Source organism: Delphinus delphis, chromosome 13 (genome assembly GCF_949987515.2).
Source record: "Delphinus delphis chromosome 13, mDelDel1.2, whole genome shotgun sequence".
In the NCBI taxonomy this organism is placed as follows: domain Eukaryota; kingdom Metazoa; phylum Chordata; class Mammalia; order Artiodactyla; family Delphinidae; genus Delphinus; species Delphinus delphis.
The window spans coordinates 69,511,913-69,539,563 of NC_082695.1; the positions used below are offsets into that span (position 1 = coordinate 69,511,913).

Sequence of the window (27,651 nt, forward strand, 5' to 3'; positions counted from 1 at the left end):
TTGTCTACAAGTAATTGGACCCTTGATGATAGCCAAAGAGGCACTTAATTCAAAAGTACTTTATCTAGACTTAGCAAATAGCAATCGCAAAGAAAGCAGGATAGCTTTAAATTGGTGTCTTAGATCCCATACTGGAGAGTTTGAAGGAACTGGTCCAGATGTCTAAGAGTAAAATACCCAAAGAGGAAGACCTGGTCTCCAAACCACCGAGCCCCAGCTCTGCCTGTTATTCCTTCTTTATGGATGCATCAGCATGTCCTTTAATGGGTTTCTCAAAGTTTTCACAAGCTATTTATGAAAGAATCCTGTAAAAAAAATCAAAATAATTGTGTGAATATATATATATATATATATTCATTCACATGCACAGAAATTTCCAAATTTTCTGTTGGAAGAAACACACACAGGCACAAAAGGCATCTTAACAGAAAGCAAAGAGAATGAACATTTTTTGAGCACCTTCTAACCTTCCATGTCCCAAGTGTTTTATATTCATTGGAATATTAAAGCGTATGTTAGTTTTCATTCGTTCATTTAATCCCAATACACTCAAGACCTTTTTGTTTTTTTTTTTTTTTAAACAGTGGAGAAACAGGTTCAGAGCAGTTATTTAACCTGCCCAAAGTCACAGTTAGCAAGTTGGAGGGTCTGGATTGAGAATTTTACCAGACTCCAAAGCTCATGTATCAACATCCTATTCAGTTTAAATGATTAAAAATTCAGGGGTCCAATCTGTCACAGTATCTTTGAATCAAACACCAAACAAACAAAATGCAAACTTTAACATACTTGCTAATCATATTAGTTTACATGGTCGCCTTGCTGTCACCATAATTTCCATCCTTTCCCCCAACTCCATCAGCATAAATCATTCAGCGTCTAAGGGTTAGCAATTCTGCTAACAGTTATCAGGAGAACAGGCTGGCTTCTAAGTAAAGATAAACAGTTAAAATTTGTGGTGTGGGACTCACTCCGAAGACCTTAAGAAAAAAATGAGCTGTTTGGTAAGGCAATCTCTCATTCACTGCTGGGCGGGAGGGAACCCCCGCACGCTGGTCTGGAGGGTTCCCAGCCGGCTAGTCCTTCGGAGCAGCCCGCGGGTCGGCGCAGACCGCGCAGGCGCCAGCCCGGAGCGGCTTCCCTGGAGACCGGGCGGAAGCGGTCGGAAGCTGCCCTGCGGTTGGCCGCTGGGGCGGGACGCAGAAGCAGGGGGTGGAGCCTGAGGAAGAAGGCGACCGCGACGAGGAAGAGGACGCGGCTCTGGGCATGGAGCGGGCCGAGACGTGGGCAGCAGGCAGCTCGCCGGGTGCGCTGGGGCCTGAGGAGCCCGGCGGCCTCCCTTGGTGTAAATGAGCAGCGCGGGGCGGGAGGACTCCCGGGGCAGTGGCGGCGGCCGTTGGGGTGCGACCGTCCCGCCCGGCTCGGGTCCTTTCGTCTTCCGGGCTCCGCTGAGAGAGCTGCCCTTCGCTGCCCGGTGTTTTGAGGCCAAGATCCCGAGAGGGATTTTTTGACCAGTAGTAGGGTGGGCGCGTCAGTTGGTTAATCGAGGTTGCATTTGTAATCCCTGAAACAGCCCAGTGAAAGCGGAAGAGTCCCCGGCCGCCTAAAGGTTGCAGTAGCGGGGGAACTTGTCGCCCGTTTGGCAAAGGTTGGGGCCCCGGCTCAGCCCAGACGGGAAGGGACGGCGCAGCTCGGAACCGGGGACGAGGCACGTCTGCAGTGGCCGCCTCTCCGGTGACCCACTTCCAGCCTCTGGACCCTACTTTGCAGCGCGCCAATCCCCGGGCCTGGGGCCAAGGCTCTCCTTCCCTGCCTCCTAGACCCCCGCCCCCTTTTTAAAAAACTTAAATTTTATAATAATTTTAGATTTACAGAGAGATGCACAGATAGCTTTTCCTAACTTTAATATCTTACATCACCGTGATACATTTGTCAAAACTAAGAAAGTAACATTGGCATACTATTAATGAAAGGACAAGCTTTATTCAGATTTTACCAGTTTTTTTCCACTTAATTTTTTTCTGTTCCGGGCTCCAAACCAGAAAACCACATTGCATTTAGCCTGCCTTGTTTTTAACTGGTGTTAAGAGCTGTAATCTCCTCTGTCTTATCCCTCTGCCCCTTCCCTCAAGACATGAACCACTTTTAAAATCCAGGAAATATTTACTCTGTCTTGCAATTTAGCAAGTATTCATTGGTAGTCTATTATATGCCAGTCTCTGTTTTAGGTATTGGGTATTCAGCATTGAACCAGCTAATCTTGATATCATATGGGAGCTAGATGTAGTCCATCGGGACCCATAGGTTCTGTCTTGTGCTGCTTTGTATTTCAGATTATTTTTTTAATTTAAGGACATGCCACTTAGAGTACTTTTTAAGTTGGTTGAAAGATCAGTGTTTAAACTTTTCTGCCCCTTGCAACTTTCTCTAAATTTTCCCATAAACTTCCAAGTCCTAGGATTACCTCTTGCAATCTTCCATTATTGATAATTTTTTTTCCTTAAATTTATTACTATCCTGAGAAAAATATAGTATACAAAGAAATAGTAAGTAAACAGGACTGAAGACTATACTGTGGGTGGAGTTTCTCTCATGTCTTTGTAACTTTTAGATGCTTTGACACATGTGATAAATCCAGGAAAAAAACTTTAAAAATCGCTCTGCATTCTTCTTTCTCAGTTGCCATGTTTTAAGGGGCTGGCAGTTGCTCAGAGGCGATAAGCTGCCTGAATGTATTTTTATGTTTCTTTGCATATTGTGCCACAGTCCATGATCAAGTGGTGCCAGCAGGAAGCTCTTCATCTAGAGTCATAGTACACGTGGATCTGGATTGCTTTTACGCACAAGTAGAAATGATCTCACATCCAGAACTAAAGGGCAAACCTTTAGGTAATTCTGGAGTTTGATACTATTTTCTTTGTATAATAGGATTCATTATTTATTATGATTTATTAACCATATTAATAAAGTTGGAAGCAGTTCTGTGACGCTTTATAGACAGTAGTCTTTGCTTCACTACAGGTGTAAACTTTATAATCGTTTAATAAATGGTGAATGTGACACAAGTAGTATAGTTCACCAAACGGATGGACAGAGAGACCATGATAAACTTTTAGTCTTTTTCTCAATGTTTGAAATTTTACAACCGTCTTATCTCAAGAACAATCTCTTTTATTAATTTTAATGGAAGTTGTCATCTATTCTCTCACTTTTGAAATTAACTCTTGAATTGTGTAACATTCGACAAAATAGTTGGATTTTGAACAGAACCCAAAATGTTAAGGCATACAGTACAAATTTTCCATAAAATCATAAGTATCTTTAAAAGGCAAAGAGAAATTTTACATTGGGGATCTACTTACTATTATGTTGGCTTTTTAAAAAAACTTTCTTTTTTTTATTATATCTTAAATTGGGAAAGTAATTTAAATTTCTAAAAATTTATTTTATGCATGTAGTAAGGATTTATCTTTTAGTAAAAGCATAAAGAGCAATTTTGGTTCACCTGCCGCTTCCCTCTGTTGTCTATTTTGGTTTTGATAAGTCCCCAATTCAACTCAGCCTAGTTGATTTACTAAGGAACAGAGGGATGACTGATGACTAGTTTTTGGTATGCCAAGGTCAGTCTAGGATCTTTAAAATTAAGGCTGTCAAGGAGTTAGGATTAGGGGACCTCAATTTTCTTCTGAAGGCATTTCTAACTAGTAGCATGGTAACAAGATGTTCTGTAAGTAATGATTAGTAAAAAGGTATTGTGTAATTAAGATGCAGGAATGAATGATTACCAGGAAGTGAGGGATATAATGCTGAAAGTTTCTAGGAGAAAGCAGCATAGTCTTCCATTTGTACTAAGCAAATATATGACTACTTAACTTGGGCTGGTGACATAACGGTGAGTCCATTAATCCTGCATTAAAAGACTACTTTTTTAGTTAAGGAAGTTACTAATCTGATTTTTTACATAGTTCACTGGTGAATCATAAATTATTACTTTTGACCCAGTGCTTCTATTTTTGGGCATAATCTGGTATATCAAAAATATACGAAATAATGTTTCTTTGCCTTGTTTATAGTATCAACACTTTAGAAACAAAATGTCTTACATTAGGGGAATGGACATAACCTTTTTTTCCCCATCTACATATTTGTGTTTTACATATTTTAGATGAACGTTACTTTAATAGTGGTAAACAAGTAGTCAACCTGTGTAAAGAGAAAAGCAAATAATTTTAGCAATTTTAAGCTACCGAAAAACTAGAATTTTTAAACAGTCTGTAGATGATCATAACTTAATCATTTTGATAAGGAGGGGGCTCATAATGCCACCTCACTCTCTATAATCTTTTCTGAAGATTACTATGAAGAACAGTTCAATAATTAGAACACTGATTGGGGGAGATCCCTAGTAATTGCTGTAGGTTGGCACTTGTAACAGAACATTGCTTTATATTCATTGGAAAGTTACTCGGAAGACAAGTTAGGTTTTCTAGCAGCAACCGGTAGTTAATTGTACTCAGTTATTTTCATCTGCTTTATTTTTTGGTAAAACATGGCCTAGAGTTATATATAAAGTTATATAGAGTTAATTCTTAGGTTTTGTATTGTTTGAAAAAAATCCTCGAAGGATTTTATTTGTATCTTTTTGCAGAATTCATAGAATTGCTCGTTTGTGCTAATTTTTGTTAAATTGTACTTCATAGAGCTTTGATGAATGGAGGCTGTATTTTTTAACTGAGCGCTTTTTATTCTTATCAAAACATGGTATTACAACTATAATATGGAATAAGTAAATTATATTTTAAATTTTATTTTTAATCCTCATAAAATATTTTTCTCATAAAATATTTGTTTCTTATAGGGGTTCAACAGAAATTTTTGGTGGTTACCTGCAACTATGAAGCTAGGGAACTTGGAGTTAAGAAACTTATGAATGTCAGAGATGCAAAAGAAAAGTGTCCACAGCTAGTATTAGTTAATGGAGAAGATTTGACTCGTTACAGAGAGGTGTCATATAAGGTTACAGGTACGTTACAGGTACAGATTATGGGCAATATAATTTCAGCATTAATTTTTATATAGGATGCCTGTTAACTACATGAATCTTTTAATAAATGTAAAATGCATAAGTCAGTTTCCTTTTATTTTGGGGCTTTCCCATGTAAAAAAAATTTATATGAGAATGACTTAATATATTATGAGTAACGGTGACAAAAATGTATAGTTGGAAGGAATTTGAACTCTGTCACGCTGATGTTTACATAAATATGAGAAAATGTAAAAAAATTTTTAAGTGAGAAAATGGGAGAAGATAAACCAAAAAGAACCAGGTATTTTTAATTATAAGTTTAAATGCCAAGTTTAAATAAACTATGAAGAAATATGCTGTACTCTAATGCACTAATGGGAGTTGAGAGAGGCTTCTGTAATGTTTGATTAACATAATTAAAAACCAATTTGTTAGGAAGTATTAGCAAAGATAAGGAGTATATTTTTTTCTTAGATTTTATGTATATATTAAATATTTCAGTGTAGATAAACTCCCCCTTACTAAGGTTTGGGTTTGAATCTTAGTGTTTTAGTAAATTACAGGAAAAATGAAACCATGTGTTGTACTGGCATATGGCAAATATATACAGTTTTAAAATGTATAAGGATCAGCTTTTTATTTATCTTGTTTACTATTGTTTTAGTAAATTCTTTTTTTTTTTTTTTTTTGCTGTCCGTGGGCCTCTCACTGTTGTGGCCTCTCCCGTTGCGGAGCACAGCCTCCGGACGCGCAGGCTCAGTGGCCATGGCTCACGGGCCCAGCCGCTCTGCGGCATGTGGGATCTTCGCGGACCGGGGCACGAACCCGTGTCCCCTGCATCGGCAGGCGGACTCTCAAGCACTGCGCCACCACGGAAGCCCTGCTATTGTTTTTGTTTACTTGTTCTTTGGTTATTTGTAGCAGTTTTCAGATGAAAGCATTAAATATAATATCCAAGAGCTCTTAGGAATTAACAAGAAAAAGAAACTTAAGAAAAATGGACAAAGGATATGAATAGGCAATTAACAAAAAGAGCAAATTCAACAATGTGGAAGAAGAATGCTCAAATTCATTAGTACTAAAAATAAGAATGTGAGAAAAAGTAGAAACAAAGTATTACAGCCTTTTCAAGAAAGCAATCTAGAAACATGTTTTGAAATTAAAGATACCTATTATGTTCTTTAACCCAATAATACCACTGCTGGGGATTTATCTAATAGAACTAAAATAATGTGTATGTACAAAAATGTTTCTTGTAGCATGGTTCATAATTACTAAAAATATGGAATGAAAACAATTGCTCACCAGGGTGAGAATGGCTAAATAAACTAAGACTTCTCTATGATAGAATATTATATGGCTATTAAAAAGAATGAATTGGTGCTGTACTGTTTGACTCATAGAGATATGCCTTGTTGAGTGAGTAGAAGGCAAGATGCAAAAACCAGTATCAGGTTTTTCCATATGTGTAAAACAATGACCCAAACCCCTTCCGCCACATATGTGTATATGTCTGTGTGTGAATAGACAATGTGCACAATTATGTGTGTGTATCTGAATACTCAGAAGTTAATTTTTACTGTACATAGAAGAGGTGATATAATACAGACAGTGTGCATCTTGCCTTTGTTCTTGGTGATCTTTCATCTCATTCATATAGCTCTTCCTCATTCTTTTTAGTGCCTGCACAGTATTCTGTTGTATTTTGTCCCAAACATTTAACCATTCCTTTACTGATATGAAGACAGTATGTCCCACTTTATGCCCATTGTCCCTATGTAATTATTAATAGCACCTCCTTTTGTTCAAAAGATATCTTGTAAATTTTGTGGCTTCCCTGATAGTGAGGGATTATTTCTGTTACCAACTTTTTGCTTTTACAAATATATGCTTCAGTAGACATTTTCTTACAGAAATTTTCACATACTTTCATGAAGATATCCTTAAAGTAAGTTCCTAAAGTTTAATTGCTAGATCAAAGATAATTTGCATTAGAAATACTGCTATATGTTGCACTTGAGGTTGTCCCAACATATTGCTAGTATGTATGACAGTATTAGATATTCATAAAGATTTTGCCTATAGGCAGAAAAAATAGTAAATCATTGTTTTGATTTGCATTTCTCTATAAGTAAGTGTGAGCATTTTTTCATGTATTTTTGGTCATTTATATATGTTTTCTGTGAATGGCCTTTTCACTTGGGCCCGTTTTTATTTAGATTGCTCCTCTGTTTTCTGATTGGTTTGTGTCATTGTTTGGGGAAGTTAAGGAAATTAGCCCTTTGATGGTCATGTGTTATAAATGTATTTCCAATTTGTGTTTCATGTTTTTTACTTTTCCAGTTTGTGTATTGTCTGACATTATGTTGTCAGATTTATCAGTCTTTCTCTTATGATTTCTGTGCCACTGCAACTCTTCACAGTGAAAATATCTACTGGAAATTCAATGAGTAAATCTTAGTTTTTATGCTGATTCTTAACTTATAAAGTAGTATCTTGAAAGAATTAAAAATGCACTAATATAATAACAATAAATATTCTAAGTATGATTTATGCATCAATAAAATGTTATTTTGTTAATTTTTTTCATGGTATTATCTGAGTTGAAATAGGAACATAGCCTAATAGTCCTATACTGAATTTATTTCAGACCTATTTATGATGTATAACCTTATTGTTTATTTCATATGTTTATTCTACAGTATTACATTTTTGTCTAGATAGTTTTTTCTCTAATTATAACTCCTCTCTTTGGCCTTGTGTAATCATATGTTTAATAAATGCCTCTTGTTTATGGAGTTGACAAGTTGACAGCAAAAAAGAGGTTAACTTCAGGAATGGATAAGTGATTTATTCCTATGACCTAGTAATAGAACCAATATAATCAATCAATATTCAGTGATCCACCAGCTTTGTGCATGATTCGGTACTTAATTTGCTTTTCTCCTTAGCACTTAACTTGTTCTTTGTTTTTTATATAGTATTGTTTTGATAAACTTTTATTTTCTATCTGTTACTGCTGGACATCAGGTATATACTTTTGGGGAGGAAAAGCAGAAATTGATGAGGGAAATTCAAAAGAATCCTTTTATATGGTCAGACACATTGTCAGTTTTTCCTCAGAGTAGATATATGGTTTTCTCTAGGTAGGTTGAAAGTGATTTTTGGTGGTTACCAGATCACACTGTTGTCTTTATTAATTGTTTTTTCCTGCTGTTATCAGTGTTGGCATCAATAAAACAGAGCTTTCATATTATAGGACTTTAAGAACCTATGCATTTTTATATAATAAGAGGCTAATAGATTGTTTTCTGCCATCCAGCTGGTATCATAGGTGATTCAGAGAGAAGTGAAAATTCTTCTTAATGATTTCAAATTATTAGTTTTAATCCTAAAAATGAGAATTGATAAGTCTTTTTGAACTTATTTCAAATCCTGGTTCAGCTCAATTTAGTAAACGTTTGAGTTATGGACTAGGCATTCTGTTAGAGGCTGGGCATTCAAATACATGTAAGTCATGGGCCATCTCTGCCCTTAAGGAATGTGCTGGAGGGTGACTAATCAAAAAGTATTGCATTGTAGTATATTTTGAAAATTAAGTAACTTTTCTCTTTGGATTAGTATTAACTGGACATTTTAAATTTTATTTTGTTTTGCCGTTTTAAAATTCTTATGAAAAACATAGCTAGAATATATTATTACTTGTTTTTACTTTTCTAAGCAGACTGTAATTTATTCTTTGACCTACTGCTTCAAGATCATAATTAACTATAAGCATTGATGTTTAATGTACTACAGATAGAGAAATTATAGGTATAGGAGATTGAGAAATTTATTGCTATGAGCATCTGCCCAGGAAATGTTATTTTTGGACTTATTTTGTTGGAAAATATTGCCTTTACTCAGAATGTGGTACAGAAAAAAAAAATCCCAGTTAACTGAGGACTTTATTAAAGATATTATGGGACTGTGAATATATGTAAAACCTTTAACAACATATTTTGTTATTTTTTTAAGCATAAAAGAGTTAAATCTATTCTAGTTACAACTTCAGTTACATCTGTGCTCCAATGTTATTTTAATTTAGAGTTGTTGGAAGAATTTAGTCCAGTTGTTGAGAGACTCGGATTTGATGAAAATTTTGTGGATCTAACAGAAATGGTTGAGAAGAGACTAGAGCAGCTTCAAAGGGATGAACCCTCAGCACTGACTGTGTCGGGTCATGTATACGGTAATCAGCGTAAGTGGGTTCTTATTCATTCAATTTAGTAACTAAAAGTATCTACATTTCTTAATGTTCAGTCAGTTCAGAGAGTCGATTATGTCTTTCTGAAAGTATTCTGGCTTTTGTTGGATATATTAGCCATATTTCAGCAGTCTAAGATGATTAAAATCAGGTATTGATATTCCATATTAAATAGGCAGAAAATCGTATTTTGATGACATGTAGCTCAGTGCTTTGTGCACTTTTCATTTCTCTGACACAGTCCTGTATTACGGTTTTTATTTTATTTTTTAATTTTTTGGCTGCATTGCATCTTCGTTGCTGTGCGCAGGCTTTCTCTAGTTGTGAGTGGGGCTACTCTTTGTTGTGGTGCGCAGGCTTCTCATTGCGGTAGCTTCTCGTTGCGGAGCACGGGCTCTAGGTGCCTAGGCTTCGGTAGTTGTGGCACGCGGGCTCGGTAGTTGTGGCATGCGGGCTCAGTAGTTGTGGCTTGCGGGCTCTAGAGTGCAGGCTCAGTAGTTGTGGTACACGGGCTTAGTTGCTCTGTGGTCTGTGGGATCTTCCTGGAGTGGGGATCGAACCCGTGTTCCCTGCATTGGCAGGCAGATTCTTAACCACTGTGCCACTAGGGAAGTCCCTGTGTTATCGTTTTTAAAGAGGATGACTCTTTAGGTCATCCTTAAGTTACAGGAGTTGGCTTTTTAGAGTAGTTTTTGATTTTCTTAAAACCATTTTTAAGCAAAATTTTAGGTAGACTAAATTTGCCTTTGCTGCCTCTTTGCTTGTTCACTTCTATTCTCCCAAGGCATCAAGACCCTCCCAAGTTAGCCCTTGTGGAAGCTTGTCCAGGGCTACCTGCCATATTTTGCAAGCTCATATTTAATCAGTTCAAATAATCTTTGCCAACTCTTAGCAAGAAAACAGAATGGTTCCTCTCCTTCGTGTATTAAAGTATGAATGACTGATGGTATTTCCAGGGTTATTTGCATTTGAAAATAAGCTGCAATCAACTCTACTGACTATCTAATTAGGCTTTCAAACATCTTGTGACTGCTGGTGACTTCCAAATCATACCACGTAGAAGGCAAGCTACTCTGCTTTTCTCTAAGACTTGTCCTGACATACTTGCTCATAGGTTTCAGGCAGCATGTGCTTTCTCTTATTCCCCCTTTTTGAGTGCTGGTGGATCAATCTCCAGTCATTATCCACCTCCCTGATATTAAAGAAGAAAAGAAGTAGAGCTACCATTCTGCCTTAGAAGAAGATATGAAGCTTTCATGTGTCTTTTGTACCTGTGCTCTTTTGTCACTTACGAGGTCTGGGTAGCAAGAAGGTTCCAAATATGTTTCTGTATAATTTTTAAAGCAAACTTAGATTCTATTTGTTAGAACATATTGCAGAGAGCTAGGTCTTATATCCTAAAATATCTAATTCTTCATGAATTCTTCTTTCTCCTCCACGTAAGATTGTGTTAATTTTTTTTTTAAACCTACAGAAAAGTTGACAGAATGGTATAATGAGAACAGTCATTATGCCCTTCCTTGTAGATACTCCCATTGTTATCATTTTGCCACATTTGCTTTATCTTGCTGTTTATTGATTGGTTGATAGATTGTTGAGCCACTATTACAGACATCATAACACTTGAAATGTAAATACTCCTGAGGATAAGGACTGTCTCATATAACTCTAATGTCATTTTCACACCTAAGAAAATTTGTTTCTATATAATTTCCTTATACTTTTAATAAAAGATCTCTTAAACTGTATACAAATCCAAAATTGTTTTTAATAGCACATACCACTGGTGTGTAAAGTTTAGATTCAGATCTTTAAAGCTGTAATGTTAGCTTTATCATTAATGTAACACTTACTTTTATGCTTACTTCCAGATAAACATGAGTAAAAGTTCTACTAATGTCTGTTGGAATTTTTTATGTGATCAATTTTTGTAATCTGTTAATCATTCAGCACTCCCAGTATGCATTTGCTATCACAGGCCTTGGAATTTACTTGTGGTAGTTACTTTACAGAATTCCTGTGAAGGACAAGAGAGATTAGTTAAGTGTGTAGCAGTATGGTGGTAGGGAAGGGGGGTTGGATATAGATTAAGCCCTTTATCTTTTTAAAACTCATTTGTTAAAAAGAAAATTAAAATTTGTGGTGGTGACTTTTAACAACATTGGCTGTTTTTATAGCTATAAACCTGCATGACATCTTGCACATCAGACTACTTATTGGATCTCAGATTGCAGCTGAGATGCGGGAAGCCATGTATAATCAGTTGGGTCTCACAGGCTGTGCTGGAGTGGCTTCTAATAAATTATTGGCAAAATTAGTGTCTGGCATCTTTAAACCAAATCAGCAAACACTCTTACTACCTGAAAGTTCTCAAGATCTCATTCATAGTTTGAACCACATAAAGAAAATGCCAGGTAAGACAAATATATTTGAAAAATATATATTGGTTTTATTGTATTTCTTTAAGTTTAAAAATTACAGCTACGTGTAATTAATTTTTAGAGCCTGTGTACTTGGCTCTTGGTGAAAACCAAAAAACCTGACGTTTTCTGGAGGGAATCTATATTAGGAATCTATATATATGAAAGTATTTTCCTAGTTTTACCTACTTTTGTATAGTTTGAATATGATTATGAAAGTTATAACCTGGAAACGTATGGTCCTTTATCACAGCATTAAATTTTTTCCTGTGGTAAAGTATGACTGAGTTTTAGTGCAAGAACTTTGTCATAGGAGTTTCGCTAATGAGAAGATTCGTTTGTTTGCTTTCTGGCTCGAAGTTGTATTTGGGATGGTTCCTACCTCCAGATATAAATGTGTGGTATTGTGTATAGAAATCAGTCAAGTTAGCTAATAATTAGCAAATGGTAATGCATTTTAATTGCTCTAGTGACAGTCTTTCTTTACATGGATAATAACTATGATTCTTCAATACTTCCACATTGTTATGTAACAGGTGGTAAAAATTTCATTTTATCAATATCAAGATAGCATTTATTGGTTGTCTCCTTATTCATTATATTATACTATGGTTGTTAGGTTTTCAAGGTGGTTCATAACTCAGAGGTCTTGAGCAGAACAACAACCTAATTTTTAATAAAGTTTGATCTTAGCAAAATACAAATTATGGTATCAAAAGACGTGGTTGATATCTTTATAATATTTTAATTAGCTAATTTTAAAGAGAAAAACTATTGTAACACCGTATGCATCTCTTTTTGCTTAGGTATTGGCTATAAAACTACCAAACGTCTGGAAGCACTGGGTATCAGTAGTGTGCGTGATCTTCAAACCTTTTCATCCAAAATATTAGAAAGGGAATTAGGAATTTCAGTTGCTCAGCGTATCCAGAAGCTCAGTTTTGGAGAGGATAACTCTCCTGTGACCCCCTCAGGACCTCCTCAGGTACGTGGCGATGATGTTCATTTTAACTGAATACTGGTTGTCACATTATTTGAGGTAAAGATTTCTAGTTTTACTACTGTGTTCTTACTATTCTAATTTGCTTTTTAGGTTAGTACATGATCCCTTTCCTATGAGAAGGCTATTTATTATAGTAGATTAATAAATAGTCTTAAATTGAATCTAAGAATTAGTATTTAAGTCTCAAGTTAGCCACTGTGATTGAATACTACTTAATTTTAATAGCCTATATTGTATACAGTAGGCAAAATATTTTAATTTTTAAAAATCTTGTTTTCAGAGTAGTCTAATGGTTTAGGAAATGGAGAAAGGTATAATCACCCAGATAACATTGATGAATTTTTTTCCTGAGGGATAATAATATATACATTATCCCAGTTAATCTTCACAGTGAGTCTTCCAGGTAGTTAGTACTATTGTTTATACCTTTTCCCCCTCCCTTACTCCCTCTTCCTCCCATTATTTTTTTAAGATGAAGATACTGTACTTTAGAAAGGTTAAATAACTTGCCCAAGGTTAAACTCAGATTCAAGTCCTAGGAGATTAAGAGCCTCACTGTAATTGTACAATAAAGCGTGGCATTGGTACTAGAGCTTTGTAATTTTCTTGACTTCCAGTGCACTTTCTAGTGGAGTACAATAACTTGCAGATAAAAAGATTTAATATAAAAGTGAACTAAATGGCTCAAACTAAGTACCTGAGGTAAGTTAGTAAAGAATGTGTTGAATATTTATTTAACATACACACTGATAATTGGAGATGTTTATTTGGGTTTTTATTAATCCTTATTTGTGCTTCTTTGGTAGTCCTTTAGTGAGGAAGATTCATTTAAAAAATGTTCATCAGAAGTTGAAGCTAAAAATAAGATTGAAGAGCTACTTGCTAGTCTTTTGAACAGGTGATTTTTCCATTTTGCCGTATCATCTTATAGATTCTGTGTATAGTACATGGAAAGAATACTTGATGTTCTATCTTGGAACTTACCGATTAACTGGAGACTAAACATGCAAAGATAGATCATTATAAAGTAACAGATGTTTTTAACTAAATTTAATTCATCTACTTCCATTGGTCTTAATTTTAGTAACATTGTGGTTTACTGTGGATCTTAAGCTGCTGATCATTAACCTAAGGGAGTTTTATGGGTATCTCTAGAATCACGGCGCCTATAAACTTTGTGATGATTGAGGATAGGAAATTGATGGAGAAAGCAGAAGAACCCTTTTATCTCCTGTGCCTCGGACCATGTGCAAGAAAATGGAGTCAGATGAAGGAATAGCTTAATGGGATTATGTGTGAGCAGTGAGAGTGATTGTGGGTATGTGCAGGGTTACTGGCCTATAAATACATGAGGAGTGTCAATTGGGATTATAAGTATACAAATAGCATTGCATAAACTGAACAAGACATTTAGTTTTCTGATGCTCCTTTGCCATCATATATCTATTTCTCAGTACTCCATTTCTTTTCCTCCCATTTCTTTGATTTCTCAAAGTGAGGTGTCAGGGATCTAACAGTTTTGGGTAGGTGTGCTTCTGTAATGATGCTAGGATGGCTAATGTGACTAGAGAAAATGGTTTTTGGATGACTGTAACTCTCAGAAAACTGATAAAGTGATATTTCCTTCAACTTCGCAGTCATGCAACATGCATTGCAATCCCATGTCTTGAGCAGGGCCGTGCAGCTCATCATTTGCTGCATGCAACTGGCTGGCTATATGACCCAGCTTCAGTGATATGACTCAGGCTGAGCCTGTGACTATGCTAGTGAAACTGGGTTATCTGCTTTGTTTCAGCTAAATATAAGACTACTGTGAAATGCCTGGTCACTGGAAAAAGTTGTGTACGTAGAGAAACCACAAGAAGTATACATTTTATAGGTTCTCTTATTTGAAGCATCAACCCAGAAATGAGTCTAGATGCTCTAAACCTGTGAAATAACTATTAACCATTTCTCCTTATCTCTGCTTGGCATTCCCTTTTCTACATAGTGGCCCCTTGTATCAGTGACTGAGTTGTATAATGCCATCTAAGTAAATGGCAAAAAAAAAAATTGTGCGTGTGTGTGAATGTTCTCAAGCATATGATAATTAATACTATAGATATGTAAGAGGTATAAAATCATACATCTAGGCACTGGTCCATTAATCCATTCCCTAGGCACTGGTCTTAAGATTGCTTAGAGTATAACCTTTTTCTAGTATGTCTTAATTAGTTATAGGAACCAAATTGCACTCTTTGAGTTGCATATTAACTTAATAGAACTGGAAGATGTTTAAACTAGTAACATGTTTACAGGAACCATTTAAGATATTATCTTAATAAAGCAGCAGTCAAGAAGTTTTGTGATAAAGCAATAAGAAAAAAATTGTTTACTACAAAAATCCAAATTTTCTAATTCAAAATCAATTTGAGTATGTTTAATAATACTTGTATTTTATGTTTGTGACACATATAGAAAGGAAAATGTTATTCTTTGATGACATTTATTTTCTCTAGTAATTAGATTTTCTACTTTATAAGCGGATTTTCCATGTCATTAAAAGTTTTGTTTTCAACACTAAAACCAAGATTATTTGGATGGAACACTTTTTAAGATGCATGGACAAGTACTTACCTTCCTAAACATAGTATATAATTAGCCTTTCACATTATTTCTCTAAAGCCATATAATGGTGATATTACTGACTCCCTTGGATCTATTTGAGGAGTGCTTTTTGACAGAAATAATCTCATTAAAAATTTTTTTTTTGTAATCTTATTTTTTTTACATGTGTAAAAAATTGTCATTTTTTAATATATTTGCTTCTGTCAGTAAATGATTCTCTCTTTCTTAAATTTCCTGCTGATTTTAATATGTTGCTTTTAGTTATGTTTTGGATTTGGATTGTAAAATGGCTTGTTATTATTATATCTTATCTCTTTTCTTTTTCTGATAGCACTCAATTCTGCATGAGGCCTGAGAGCCTTATTTAAGTTTCAGAGCTTTATTATGTAGACTTTGTGAAGTTTGCTTGGACTATTCAGGGACCTTTATTGCCTACTGCCTAATTATCAACTGTATTTATAATTGTTACAGTTACTAAATCTGGCACCTTTAGGTAAATGAGGTATATTGGACCATTAAAAAAACTTTAGATAATACTTTTTCTAATTCCTTGTTTCCTCTTTCTCTTTATTTTTAGAGTCTGCCAAGATGGAAGGAAGCCACATACAGTAAGATTAATAATCCGTCGGTATTCATCTGAGAAGCACTATAGCCGTGAGAGTCGTCAGTGCCCAATTCCATCCCACATAATTCAGAAGTTAGGGATAGGTAATGGACTAATTTTCTGATAATTTAATTGGCAGGTCGAACTCTTAAAAAAACAAATTTTGAGTTAGAAATATGATCCAAAGATGGGTAGTCTTCACAGGGAGTTAGTGAACTATTAAATACTTTTATTCTATATGAAATTTTCACTAGAAAACTTTGTTGTTTTTTAATAGATATTAAAAGTAAAGACTCAGGAATGCTTCCCAACTCCAGAGAAAACAAAACTATGGTAATTAATTATATAGCACGAGATAACTTCTTTATGGGCATTTAGATTGTTTCCAGTTTTTGACTGTTAGAAAAATTTGTTACGAAAAATGGTGCTGTGAACATTTGTGTGCAAGTCATTGGGCAAGTATATGCTTTTGTTCATCTTGGGTAGATTACAAGGAGTGGAATTCCTGGGTTGTATGGTAAAGTTGAACTCTAAACTGACACATTTTTTTTCAAAGTGAATATAACAATGTAGATTCTCACCAACAAAGTATAGAGGGTTCCAGTGTTTTCATATTCTCACTGACATTTAGTACTGTCATTTTATTTTATTATACTCATTCTCATGACTGTGTAATGGTATTTCATTGTTTTGTTTTTTCTTCTTATATGGATAGTACTTTTGATATCATCTAAAAATTCTTGGCCTAACTCAGAGGTCATAGATATTTCCTCTTATGTTTTCTTTCAGAAATTTTATAGTTTTAAGATGTCTACTTAGATCCACTTTGAATTAATTTTTATGTGTTGTGTAAAGTAAGAGTCTTAGTTCCTTCTTTTCCATGTGGGTATCCAGTTGTTCCACAGAATTTGTTGAAAAGAATGTTCTTTCCTCTTTGAATTGCCATAGCACCATTGTCAAAAACTAATTGACCATAAGTGTAAGGGTTTATTTTTGACCTTCTTATTCCATTGATCTATATGTTTATCGTTATACCAGTTCCACCCTGCCTTGATACTTTGTTGTAAGTTTTGAAATTAGGTAGTGTAAGTTCTCTAGCTTTGTTCTTTTATGAATAAGAATTTGATTTCTTTATTTGTTACAAGTTTATTCTGATTTTCTATTCATTTTGAGTCAGTTTTGGTCATTTGTATCTTCTAGGAATGTATGCATTTCATCCCAGCTGTCTAATTTGTTGTCATGAAGTTGTTAATATTCCCTTATGATCCTAATTTTTGTAGGGTCTGTAGTGATGTCCTCTCTTTCGTTCTTGATTTTGGTAATTTGTGTATTCTTTTTTTTTTTTTTCCCTTGGTCATTCTAGCAAAGGTTTATCAGTTTTGTTAATCTTTTCCAAGATTCAACTTTTGGTGTCATTGATTTCTCAATTGTCTTTCTACTTTCTATTTCATTTATTTCTGCTCTGATCTTTGTTATTTCCTTCTTTCTGCTTGCTTTAGGTTTAATTTGCCTTTCCACTCCTGGTTTCTTAAGATGGAAGCTTACATTATTTATTTTATACTTACCTTCTTTTCTAATAATTCAAGTTTAAAGTTATACATTTCTTTCTGAGCAGTGCTTTAGCTGCATTCCATAAATTTTGTTGTGTTTCTTTTTCATTAACGCTAAAGTAGTTTCTAATATCCATTGTGATTTCCTCCTTGACCCTTAAACTTATTTAGAAATTTGCTGTTTAATTTCCAAATATTTGATTATTTTTCAAATTTCTTTTTGTTGGTTTCCATTTTGATTTTAGTTGATCAGAGAACATACTTAAAGTAACTTCGATCCTTTTACGTATATTGTGCCTTATTTTGTTGCCTAGCATGTGGTCTACCCTGGAGAATGTTCCGTTTGCATTTGAAAAGAAGAGTTGAGCAACACTATCAAACCATTCTACTTAACTAAAATTTATGGACTACTTCTCCAAAATAGCATTTTTGAATGACAGTTTGTCTGGATATATAATCCTTTACTGGTTTCTTTCTATACTTTGCATATAGTATTCCATTGCTTTCTGGTTTTCGTTATTTTTGATGAGGAGGCAGCTGTTAATAGCTTAATCAGGAGAGATTCCTGTTACTAGTTCCAATCAAGAGAGAATAACCACACAGAAATTTGAACAGGGAAAGTTTCAAAGAATTACTAAATTATGATAGGGGAGTAACTATAAAGATATAAAGATACTATAAGAGGTACCCGAGCGCTAAGAAAAAGTATCCAAGGAAGGGCAAACTTGGAAAAGAGAGTCCTCTTACCCCTCAAGGAGAAGGTGTGGTTGCAGAACACTGAATGGTAGAGAAATCCTTTGAGTTACCTGGCCCAGAGCTGGTCCATAGTTATTGGGCAAAGAGAATACCATGCTCTGATCTACAGATGAGCTGAGGCTGATTGGTGGATGCACAGGAGGTGTTGGGATATTGGGAGTTTGCTCACTGGCAGGGCAGCGCATGAGCTGGGGTATGCAGGTGTCCATGTTGAGAGGGCTTCTGTTAACAATCCTCCAGGATGTGGGCAAGCTGAGACTGGTAGGTGTTTATGCTGAAGGAATCTTCATTCTTCTGCTAGTGCAAAGGTGGAGGGTATGGTGCCTGCACAGGAAGAGCTGGAGGAAACAACCTTCTGTGGCATGTGCAAGTCAAGCCTATTAGGTGGGTATGCAGGAAGGGTCAGGGTGCTGTTTATGGCACAGGCCTGGTATGTGCAGTGTTTGAGTTGCTAGTGCCATGGTAACATGGTCACTAGGCTTAGACTGGGGCTGGAGGTTGCTGAGGGACTGAGCATTCCACACACACGTGGTATGGCACAGCAGTATTGGATATTTCCACACATATGTACTGCACACAGACCGTGTTACGGGAGCAAGAAAAGGTAAATGACAGTACATCGGAACCAGGAAGAGAAACACCCTTTCTCCTTTAATGGTCCTCCAGTTCTCTCTACTGACAAAACTTAACAGTTGAGTTCAATGTAAAAAAATTTTAGAGTCCAACGCATTATCACACAGCAGTTACTGAAGGCTGATTTGTAGCTGAGAGGCAATAAATTGTTACCAGGCACAGTTGTATTGTTGTTCTCCTTAATGTGATGAGTTATTTACCTCTCTGTCTTTTTCAGCAGTTTGATCATGGTATATCTAAGTGGTTTTGTGTGTGTGTGTGTGTGTGTGTGTGTGTGTGTGTGTGTGTGTGTGTGTGTGTGTGTGTTTATCCTACTTGGGATTTATTGAGATTCTTAATTCTGTAGACTAAATTTTTAGATGAAATATGGGGAGTTTGGGGCTCTTATTTCTTCAAATATTCTCTCTTCTTTTTCTTTCCTTCTGGGACTCTCATTGCACATATGATGGTGTGCTTGATAATAATGTCCTATAGGTGTGTGCAATTCTATTCATTTTTCTTCAGACTTTTTTTCTTCTTTATCAGATTAGATAATTTCTTTTGAGCTGTATTCAAGTTCTCTGATTCATCTGTCACCTCAAAACTTTGTTACACATCTAGTGATTTTGTTGTTTTGGTTACTATACTTTATAACTCTAGAATTTCCATTTGTTTTGTTTTGTTTGTATGTTTGATTCTGTTTCTTTATTGAGACTCCCTCTTTTTTGGTAGCGGTTATTATATCTTACTTTAATTCCTTAAAATGATCTTCTTTAATTCTTTGAAAATATCTATAATCGCAACTTTGAAGTCTTTGCTAAATTGAACTTAAAGTCAGTTTCTACTGACTGCTTTTTCTGCCTGAGTAAGAATCACATTCCTGGTTTTTTTTTTTTTGTATGTATTGTAATGTTTTGTTGAAAATTGGACTAGATAATGTATTCTAGAAACTCTGGATTTGGATTTTTTTTCCCTGTGGGCTTTTTTCTCCTTTTCTTTCTTTGTAACCTGTCTGGACTTAAGCTGCAGAATCTACCTGCCCTGTGATGTGTTGCCCCTGATCTCTCTGCTTAACTTTTTTTCTTTTTTTTAATTTAAATTTAAATTTTTAATTTTGTCTTCTTAGGAGATTACCCTGTGTCTGCATAGTTTGGTGGTTAGACAATAATTGGTCAAAGGTTTGCTCAAATACAACAGCCTGGAAGGCTTTCATTTTCTGTCAGCAGACAAGTGCTTGGGTTGGAGAGCACTTTCAAAATTTAGGCCTTTTTCAAATCTGCCTTGGCCTTTATTTTCGGCTCGTCCCTCTTGCACCTCCCCTGGTATACTTGCTGCCATTCTGGTGAGAGACATATGGAAAGCTTGGCTCCTCTCTGTGTGTGCAGCTCTCAGTCAGTTGGGGTTGTGAGGAGAGCTTATCTAGTCCCTCTGTGGTTCTCTCGTTTCCAGATCTCCTGGTTAAATTTATGGCTGGTCCATTGATCTTTCACTCATCCCAACCACAGTTGCCACCCCAGGCTCAAGAGCTATGTGATTTCCTTTGTTTCCTACCAAGTTTGTTCATTTTTCTGGCAACACTGCTGGGTGTGGGCTTTTGCCCTCTACCTCAAATCAGGTCAGTCCTTGCTGGCAGCAAAGCTTCCGGCTTTCACAGCCAGCCTCATCCTGGTAAAACTACTATACAAACCGCACTGTGTAAATGGGGATACAAGCAACTCCAACCAATAAGGCTGCTGTCCCCACTTCATTACCTAAGTTCCAGCAGCTTTTCATAAATCAATGCTTCTCACTTTATTTGCCTTTGGTTCATTCCAGAATCTCAGAATGATTATTTTTGACCATTTTGTTCAGTTTTATTTTAATTTTATGGGGAGATTTTCTGACCTCATCATTCTCCCGTAACTAAAAGTTCCATATTTCAAATCTTCTGAAAACTTTAACTCATTTGGCAGTTGGTGTTAGTGTTGAGCTGTCCCAGTTCAGTAAATAATGTCAAGATGTCCCAATGATATCTATAGGATTTTAACTTCTTAATCTAAGCAATATAAATTAGATTAAGCTCTTAATATCAATTATGATATAATGTGTTTAGATATTGTCTTCTTAAACGTTTTATTTAGGAAATTATGATGTGATGACCCCAATGGTTGATGTACTTATGAAACTTTTTCGAAATATGGTGAATGTGAAGATGCCATTTCATCTTACCCTTTTAAGTGTGTGCTTCTGCAACCTTAAAGCCCTAAATACTGCTAAGAAAGGGACTATTGATTATTATTTAACACCATCATTATCAACAACTTCACGCTCTGGCAAGCACAGTTTTGTAAGTACACTGTTACTGGATTTGTATGGTTAAATTTAGAGATATAAATTTGTGTTTAACTGATATAAGTTAGAGATTCTTATGGGTGATATGATTTGAATGACTTACTTGTAATAGTGCCTTTCATATTATGGTTTCTAGCCTTAAGTATACTGTACTGTGACCTAAGAATAAAACATAAACATCGCTGGATAAAAGAGAAAACCTTGATAGAGGTTCTCTGTTTTGGAACTGTTAAAACATTTTATAACAGTATATAGGAATATGATGATTAGCTCACATGAAAATATTTTCAAATACTGGAAATCTAATCTTGTTGTCAATTTATACATAAGCTACCAGTGACGCCCCCCCGCCAAATGTCTTTGTTCAAATATTTAAATTTTCTTGGTTTTGAAATTACATAAAATTCTGGTAGCAATATTGACAGAATATGACTCCTCATTTTACAACTGTAGAAATTAAGAGTGTGGCAATAGAGAGGCAGAGGCTAGTCATATTTTCACATGACTAAAAGAAAATGCAAACTTTTGTTTACCAAATGCTTTAAAAAATAATCATCTTTTACTAAATTGTTTATGCCTTTTTACTAAATTGTTTATAAATAAAATTGTTTATAAATAAAATAAAATTAAAACTCTTAATTTTATTTTATTTATTTATCTATAAATTTTATTTATTATTTATTTTTGGCTGCATTGGGTCTTCGTTGCTCCGCATGGGCTTTCTGTAGTTGTAGCGAGTGGGGGCTGCTCTTCGTTGTGGTGCGTGGGCTTCTCATTGCAGTGGCTCCTCTTGTTGCAGAGCACGGGCTCTAGGTGCGTGGGCTTCAGTAGTTGTGGCACATGGGCTCAGTAGTTGTGGCTCACGGGCTCTAGAGTGCAGGCTCAGTAGTTGTGGCACACGGGCTTAGTTGCTCCGCTGCAGTGGGATCTTCCCGGACCAGGGCTTGAACCCGTGTCCCCTGCATTGGCAGGCAGATTCTTAACCACTGCGCCACCAGGGAAGTCCAACTCTTAATTTTAAATGTTTTTATTATTTTCTTTATTATTATTGTTTAATCAGTCATTATAATTTTAGTAATATTTTCATTTACATTTAAGCTTATAATGAGAACAGAATAGTGTTATGGAAATACTGAATTAGTGCCCTCTTCTAATTACTTTTTTTTCGGTGACCCTTTTTATTCTGTATATTAACTGACATTTAAAAAGATGTTTACTTTTTAATTAGTCTGTAGAATGAGAATTAAAGGTCTTTCATCCACAGTAGTATTAGAGAGTAAACATAAGTGAAAGTACCTTGTACATGTCTGGCACACAGTTCATGCTCAATAAAAACAGTGACCCAAATCTCTTCTCCTTTTACTTTTTGGAAGTTACTAATGTGTTGATGTTTCCTGAATTATATATGACTATCTGTACATTTTTATGGTGCTTGAAACTAGAGGGAAAATTAGGCAAATTAAAATGGAAAGTGTTTTAAAATTTTTATTTCATGTAAATATAGAATAGTGTTACATCTTAATAATGATACTGGGTTTTTACCATAGAAGTATTTTTTTTTCTTTCTGTTAAATGTTACACTTCAAAAATAGGGAATTTTAGAAAACCAGCCCTTGGTGCTATCTGTGCATATACATATGTTTTAGATACCCTTGGTGAATCATTTTATTTTTATAGGCCACCAGTCTTTTTATTCACAGAATTGAAAGTTTGAATACATGATTAAGGTCCTTTCCAGGTTTCCAGTACATACCTACCTTCTGGCTCAGTGCTTTCTAGGAAGGAAGCCGTCTTCCTGGAATCGTGAGTAAAGATCCACACAGTTGTGTGACTAATTGTGGTGGATTGATCATTTCTAGTTGTTTGGAACTGGCCAAAAGGATTGAAGTTATGGAGTAGGATAGAAACATGTTGGTCGGATAATAGCTACAATCACACTTCAGCAGCATGAATGTTTAAAAGATATCAGTTATCTAAATTTTTCTGTTACCCTTGTATTCTAGAAAATGAAAGACACTCATATGGAGGATTTTTCTAAAGACAAGGAAACAAATTGGGATTTTCTACCAACTGGAAAAATTGAAAGTACAAGAACTGGGGAGTCTCCACCAGATACTACAAGTTTTTCTAAAGAAAAAGACAGTAATGAACTTCCACTCTCCTCACTTCCTGCGGGTATTGACCAAGAGGTCTTTAAGCAGCTTCCAGTAGATATTCAAGAAGAAATCCTTTCTGGAAAATCTAGAGAAAAAGTTCAAGGGAAAGGAAGTTTGAGTTGTCCATTACGTGCTTCTAGAGGAGTATTATCTTTCTTTTCTACAAAACAAATGCAAGATGGTTCCTTAAATCCTAGGGATCATTTATCCAATACCAAACAGATATCCTCTGTATCTCCCTGTGAACCAGGAACATCAGGTTTAAATAGCAGTAGTTCCTCTTATGTGTCTAGCCAAAAGGATTATTCACATTATATAGACAGTAACTTAAAAGATGAACTAATGAGTCAAGGACCTAAAGAGTCTCAAGGATTCCACTTTTCAAAAACAGACCCTGCTGTATCTGTTTTCCATTCATTTCCAAATGTGCAGAGTGAGCAACTTTTCTCCAAAAACTGCACTACAGACAGCCATAAACAACCAATGGCAACAGTCTTTATTCATGAAGGACTTACAGAAAATAGAGAGCAAGATTCTACCAAAGAGAAAATTACTTTTCCTTCTGACATTGATCCTGAAGTTTTCTATGAACTACCAGAAGAGGTACAAAAAGAACTGTTGGCTGATTGGAAGAGAACAGGATCAGATTTCCACACTGTACATAAATAAGCATGCTCAGAAAAAAGGGAAAGACGTTCTCAGATTAACAGTTTATTAAGCTCTTCTAAATTAAACACTAATACTTTCAATAATGTAGAAACACAATATAAAATGTTCCAGATAAAGCAAACATAGTTATGGGAAGTAAATTCTGGCACAAAGCATAAAAATATTTGTAACAGAAATAATGTAAAATGTTACCTTCCTCTTATTTCTAAAGCTATTTTATATTGCTTTTCAATAAAAAGAATATCATGGTCAGCATTAGTACATTTTCCATTCATTGTGGAAACATTGGGAGGAAGATATATATGACTATATAAAAAATAGAGTGGCCAAATCATTGGTATGCTGTACCAAAGAGCAGGTTTTTTCTATGAACTATGGAGTTGCTCAAGAAATTCACCTCATTAGGAAATAGCTATAAGAAATTCTATTGCCTGCTAAAAATGTATGTCTTTGACTGAAGTACTATGTACCATTCGATAAGTTGATTTAAAAAAAAATACCAAAGCAATGTATATTCAATTAATGATTCTTAGTATACCTAGAACCTACCTCAATGCCTGGCACACAGAGGGTGCTCAGTAAGTACTGAACGAATGAGTTGTGTGGCAGAGGCCCAGCAGGGAATTGGTCTGGGGAGTGTATTTGTTGTAAAGAACTAGAAGGAACTCTCCATACAAGTTGATTAAGGGAAGGATGACACTAGAAATTCAAAGTGATAGGTCTTTAAGAATGTCAGATAATGGAAGAAGTCCATTTCCTCTGGCCAGTCTGTAGGGTCTAAAAACAATGGATTAGGTGTGTTTTAATCTCTACAATTTTGTAGATGAAGATTTGGAGATGAGATTAAGGATATCATACACAGTGACTAAATTGATGGGTATCCTATTTCTCCCATTGTTGTTGCGTTCCCCTTTTGCCTTCAAGATTAAGAATCAGATATAAGCTTGTGGACATTTTATAATTTGCAGGACATAGAGAATGTTTCTAGAAGGCACCAAAGTGTGGGTCAGCATTGGATTGAAGTAGGTCTGTTCTCAAGTTTATATCCTTTCCAGATATAAGAAAGAAAGGATGATAAAAATAAAGTGTACAAACGTGAATAAAAGTTGTTTAAAAATATTTTCTTCCTGGTGAGGACTTTTAATTAGTTTTAGATTTCTTGACATCTGAAAATTCCCTAACAAGGATTTTTAACAGGGAGTTGGGGTTATCAAAAACAATAACTTGGAGCAAGAATGTCAGAAATTATTTACCATGCAAATATTTAGTGCTTAGGATCAAAGGCTATAGAATTTTCTACATGCAGTATTCTGGTAAGGTAGTTAAAATTCATATGAAGGGATATATTACTTTTTTGGATAATACATTTTTACAAAGTTTCTAATAATCCTTGTAATTGTTTCAGCCAGAAATCATTGGACAACTGAAAAGTTAGAAAAAAAAAAAAAGGTTAAGAAAAGTAAAGTAAACAGTTTGGGACAGTTTAAAAAGAGAAAATGAAGTAGTAAAAAGTACACTTTCTTAAGTGAGAATGCAAGGGGTATATCACCGCTCTGCTATTTATTTATTCTGTGGCCTTAAGTTGGTCTTTCAACATCTTTGTGCCTCAGCATCTGACTTTTTAGATTATCTTTTTATCTCTATCTACTTTTAATAAAATAATCTCTTTTTTCTTTGGTGTTCTACAGGTTTACTATAATGTTTGGAGATGTGAATTTCTTTTTATTTATTCTTGGTGTATGCTGGCTTTCTGTATCTTTCAATTCATTTTAGTTCTATTAAATTTTTAGCCACTCTTCAAATACTGCTGCTCTATTCTTCTAGGACTCTGATTGCACAAATGATGGACTTTCTTACTCTATCATGTCCTTTAATCTTTCATATTTTTCATCATCTTGTTTGTGCTGCATTTTGGTTAATTTCATCAGCTCTGTGTCTTATTTAGTAATGCATTTTTCAGCAATGTCTGATCGATTTAAAAACACTAATGATGGTTTTAATGTCAGTAGTTATATTCTTCATTTTATTCTTTTTCTAATCTTCCTGTTTATTCATTATAGTCTCTTGTAAGTCCATTTCTAATTTTAAAATTTTCATAAATATTTCATATTCTATTTCTGATCATTTCAGTATTTTAAGTCTTATAAGTCTAAATTTTTGTGTGTACCATTGTGTACTAAATACTGTTGTGTACTATTTTGGCTTGTTTTCTTTAGTGTGTGGCTAAGCTAAATCTGTGGGAAAACAAAGGACCTAAATTGTGTATACTTTCCTTCAGATGTGATTTTGCATTTGCTTCCAGTGAGGCAGTACCAAACCCATTGGCACCACTGTAGCCCCGGCAAGGTTCCTGACTGAATGCAGTTTGTCTTTGTCTTATTTTCAGCACTCAGACAAGTTTGCTTCTTGCCTGATGCTTCCTGCTCCTTTCCTGCTTTTGTTTCAGCTCAATTTTTTTTTCCCCTGTGTGAGTGTAGAGGGATGGGACCTGGAAATTTCTCTTATATAGCACAACCCAGCAATGAATTAAATCGTTTGTTTTCTTCAGAATCTAGTGTTTTGTATTGGGAGAACACTTAAGAGTATCTATCCCACCATAGTGCAGAAGTGCAAGTCTGTTTGGATTTACTTTTTCCATCTTATTTTGTGCTTTCTATTTTTTTCTTTTTCTATGCTATGCTTCTTTCCCATCCTTATCCCTTTCCTGTCTTCCTTTTGGCTTGGTTGAATTTTCTATTTTCCTTCTACTGATTTGAAATTTAAACATTCTAAGTTTTTGATTATCCTTAAAAATTTAACATACTTAACATCTAAAAATTGTATATATCTGTACCCTCTTTCCAAACAACACAAAGATGTTAAAATATATTAATTTTAATCAAATTCCTCTAGTTCTTTCTATAACCTCCAAATTGGATATTGTTAGTATTTTATATAGTTAATGTTTGGGTTTGCTCACATGTTTATCTTTGTTGGTGGCGGGGAGGCTCACCTTTTTTTCTTGTATTGCAGATGTTTCTTCAAAATAGGATTATTTTTACTTTCTGAAATTATGTCTTCAGAACTGTGGATTTAGAATTGACTTCTCGGGTTGTTTTAAAATATATTTACTTTTATCTTTGGAGGTCTGCAGTTTTTACTATATGTCAAAATATATATTTATTTTTATCATGTTTGGGATTTGGGTGCTTTCTGAATCTGCAGATTTATGTCTTTCATTGAATCTGGATTAATATCAATATTTTAAAGTTTCTATTGTCAAATATGTGTATAGGAAAGTACATAAATGAATGGGCATGTTAATGGGTAATCATAAGCGAAAACTATGTAACATCCAGGTCAAGAAATAAAATATATCAAGGGATCAGGAAGTTTGGAGTTTTTTTTTTAATTGAGATATAATTGATATATAACATGTTTCATGTGTAAAACATATTGATTCAGTATTTGTATATATTGCAAAATGACCACCATAATAAGTCTAGTTAACATCTGTAACCACACACAGTTAATTTTTTTTTTCCTTGTGATGAGAACTTTTAAGATCTAAGGAAGTCAAGAGTTATTCTTGGAGTTTCATTACATAGGGAGGATTTAGTAAATTATTGGCCATGTGATTGAACTCCATCTCCAGCTTCCCTGTCCTACCCTCCCTGGATGTCAGACTGGCT

General features: G+C 35.1%; 1 protein-coding gene across 3 annotated transcripts; it reads left to right on the forward strand.

Moving 5' to 3' along the window:
* Window positions 1–1,214: 1,214 nt before the first annotated feature.
* On the forward strand, window positions 1,215–27,338 carry POLI (DNA polymerase iota). 3 transcript variants are annotated; one of them, XM_060029082.1, is made up of 10 exons: window positions 1,215–1,306; window positions 2,767–2,889; window positions 4,859–5,023; window positions 9,114–9,266; window positions 11,450–11,686; window positions 12,499–12,677; window positions 13,502–13,593; window positions 15,880–16,010; window positions 20,945–21,150; window positions 23,159–27,338. In XM_060029082.1, exons 1-10 carry the CDS (start codon window positions 1,267–1,269, stop codon window positions 23,978–23,980), a joined length of 2,148 nt encoding a protein of 715 aa, XP_059885065.1. In that variant the 5' UTR covers window positions 1,215–1,266; the 3' UTR covers window positions 23,981–27,338. The 3 variants fall into 3 exon arrangements, with proteins under 3 accessions (XP_059885065.1, XP_059885066.1, XP_059885064.1); XM_060029081.1 differs by having other exon boundaries at window positions 1,236–1,306; window positions 9,114–9,257; XM_060029083.1 differs by lacking the exon at window positions 2,767–2,889 and having other exon boundaries at window positions 1,229–1,345.
* Window positions 27,339–27,651: the final 313 nt, after the last annotated feature.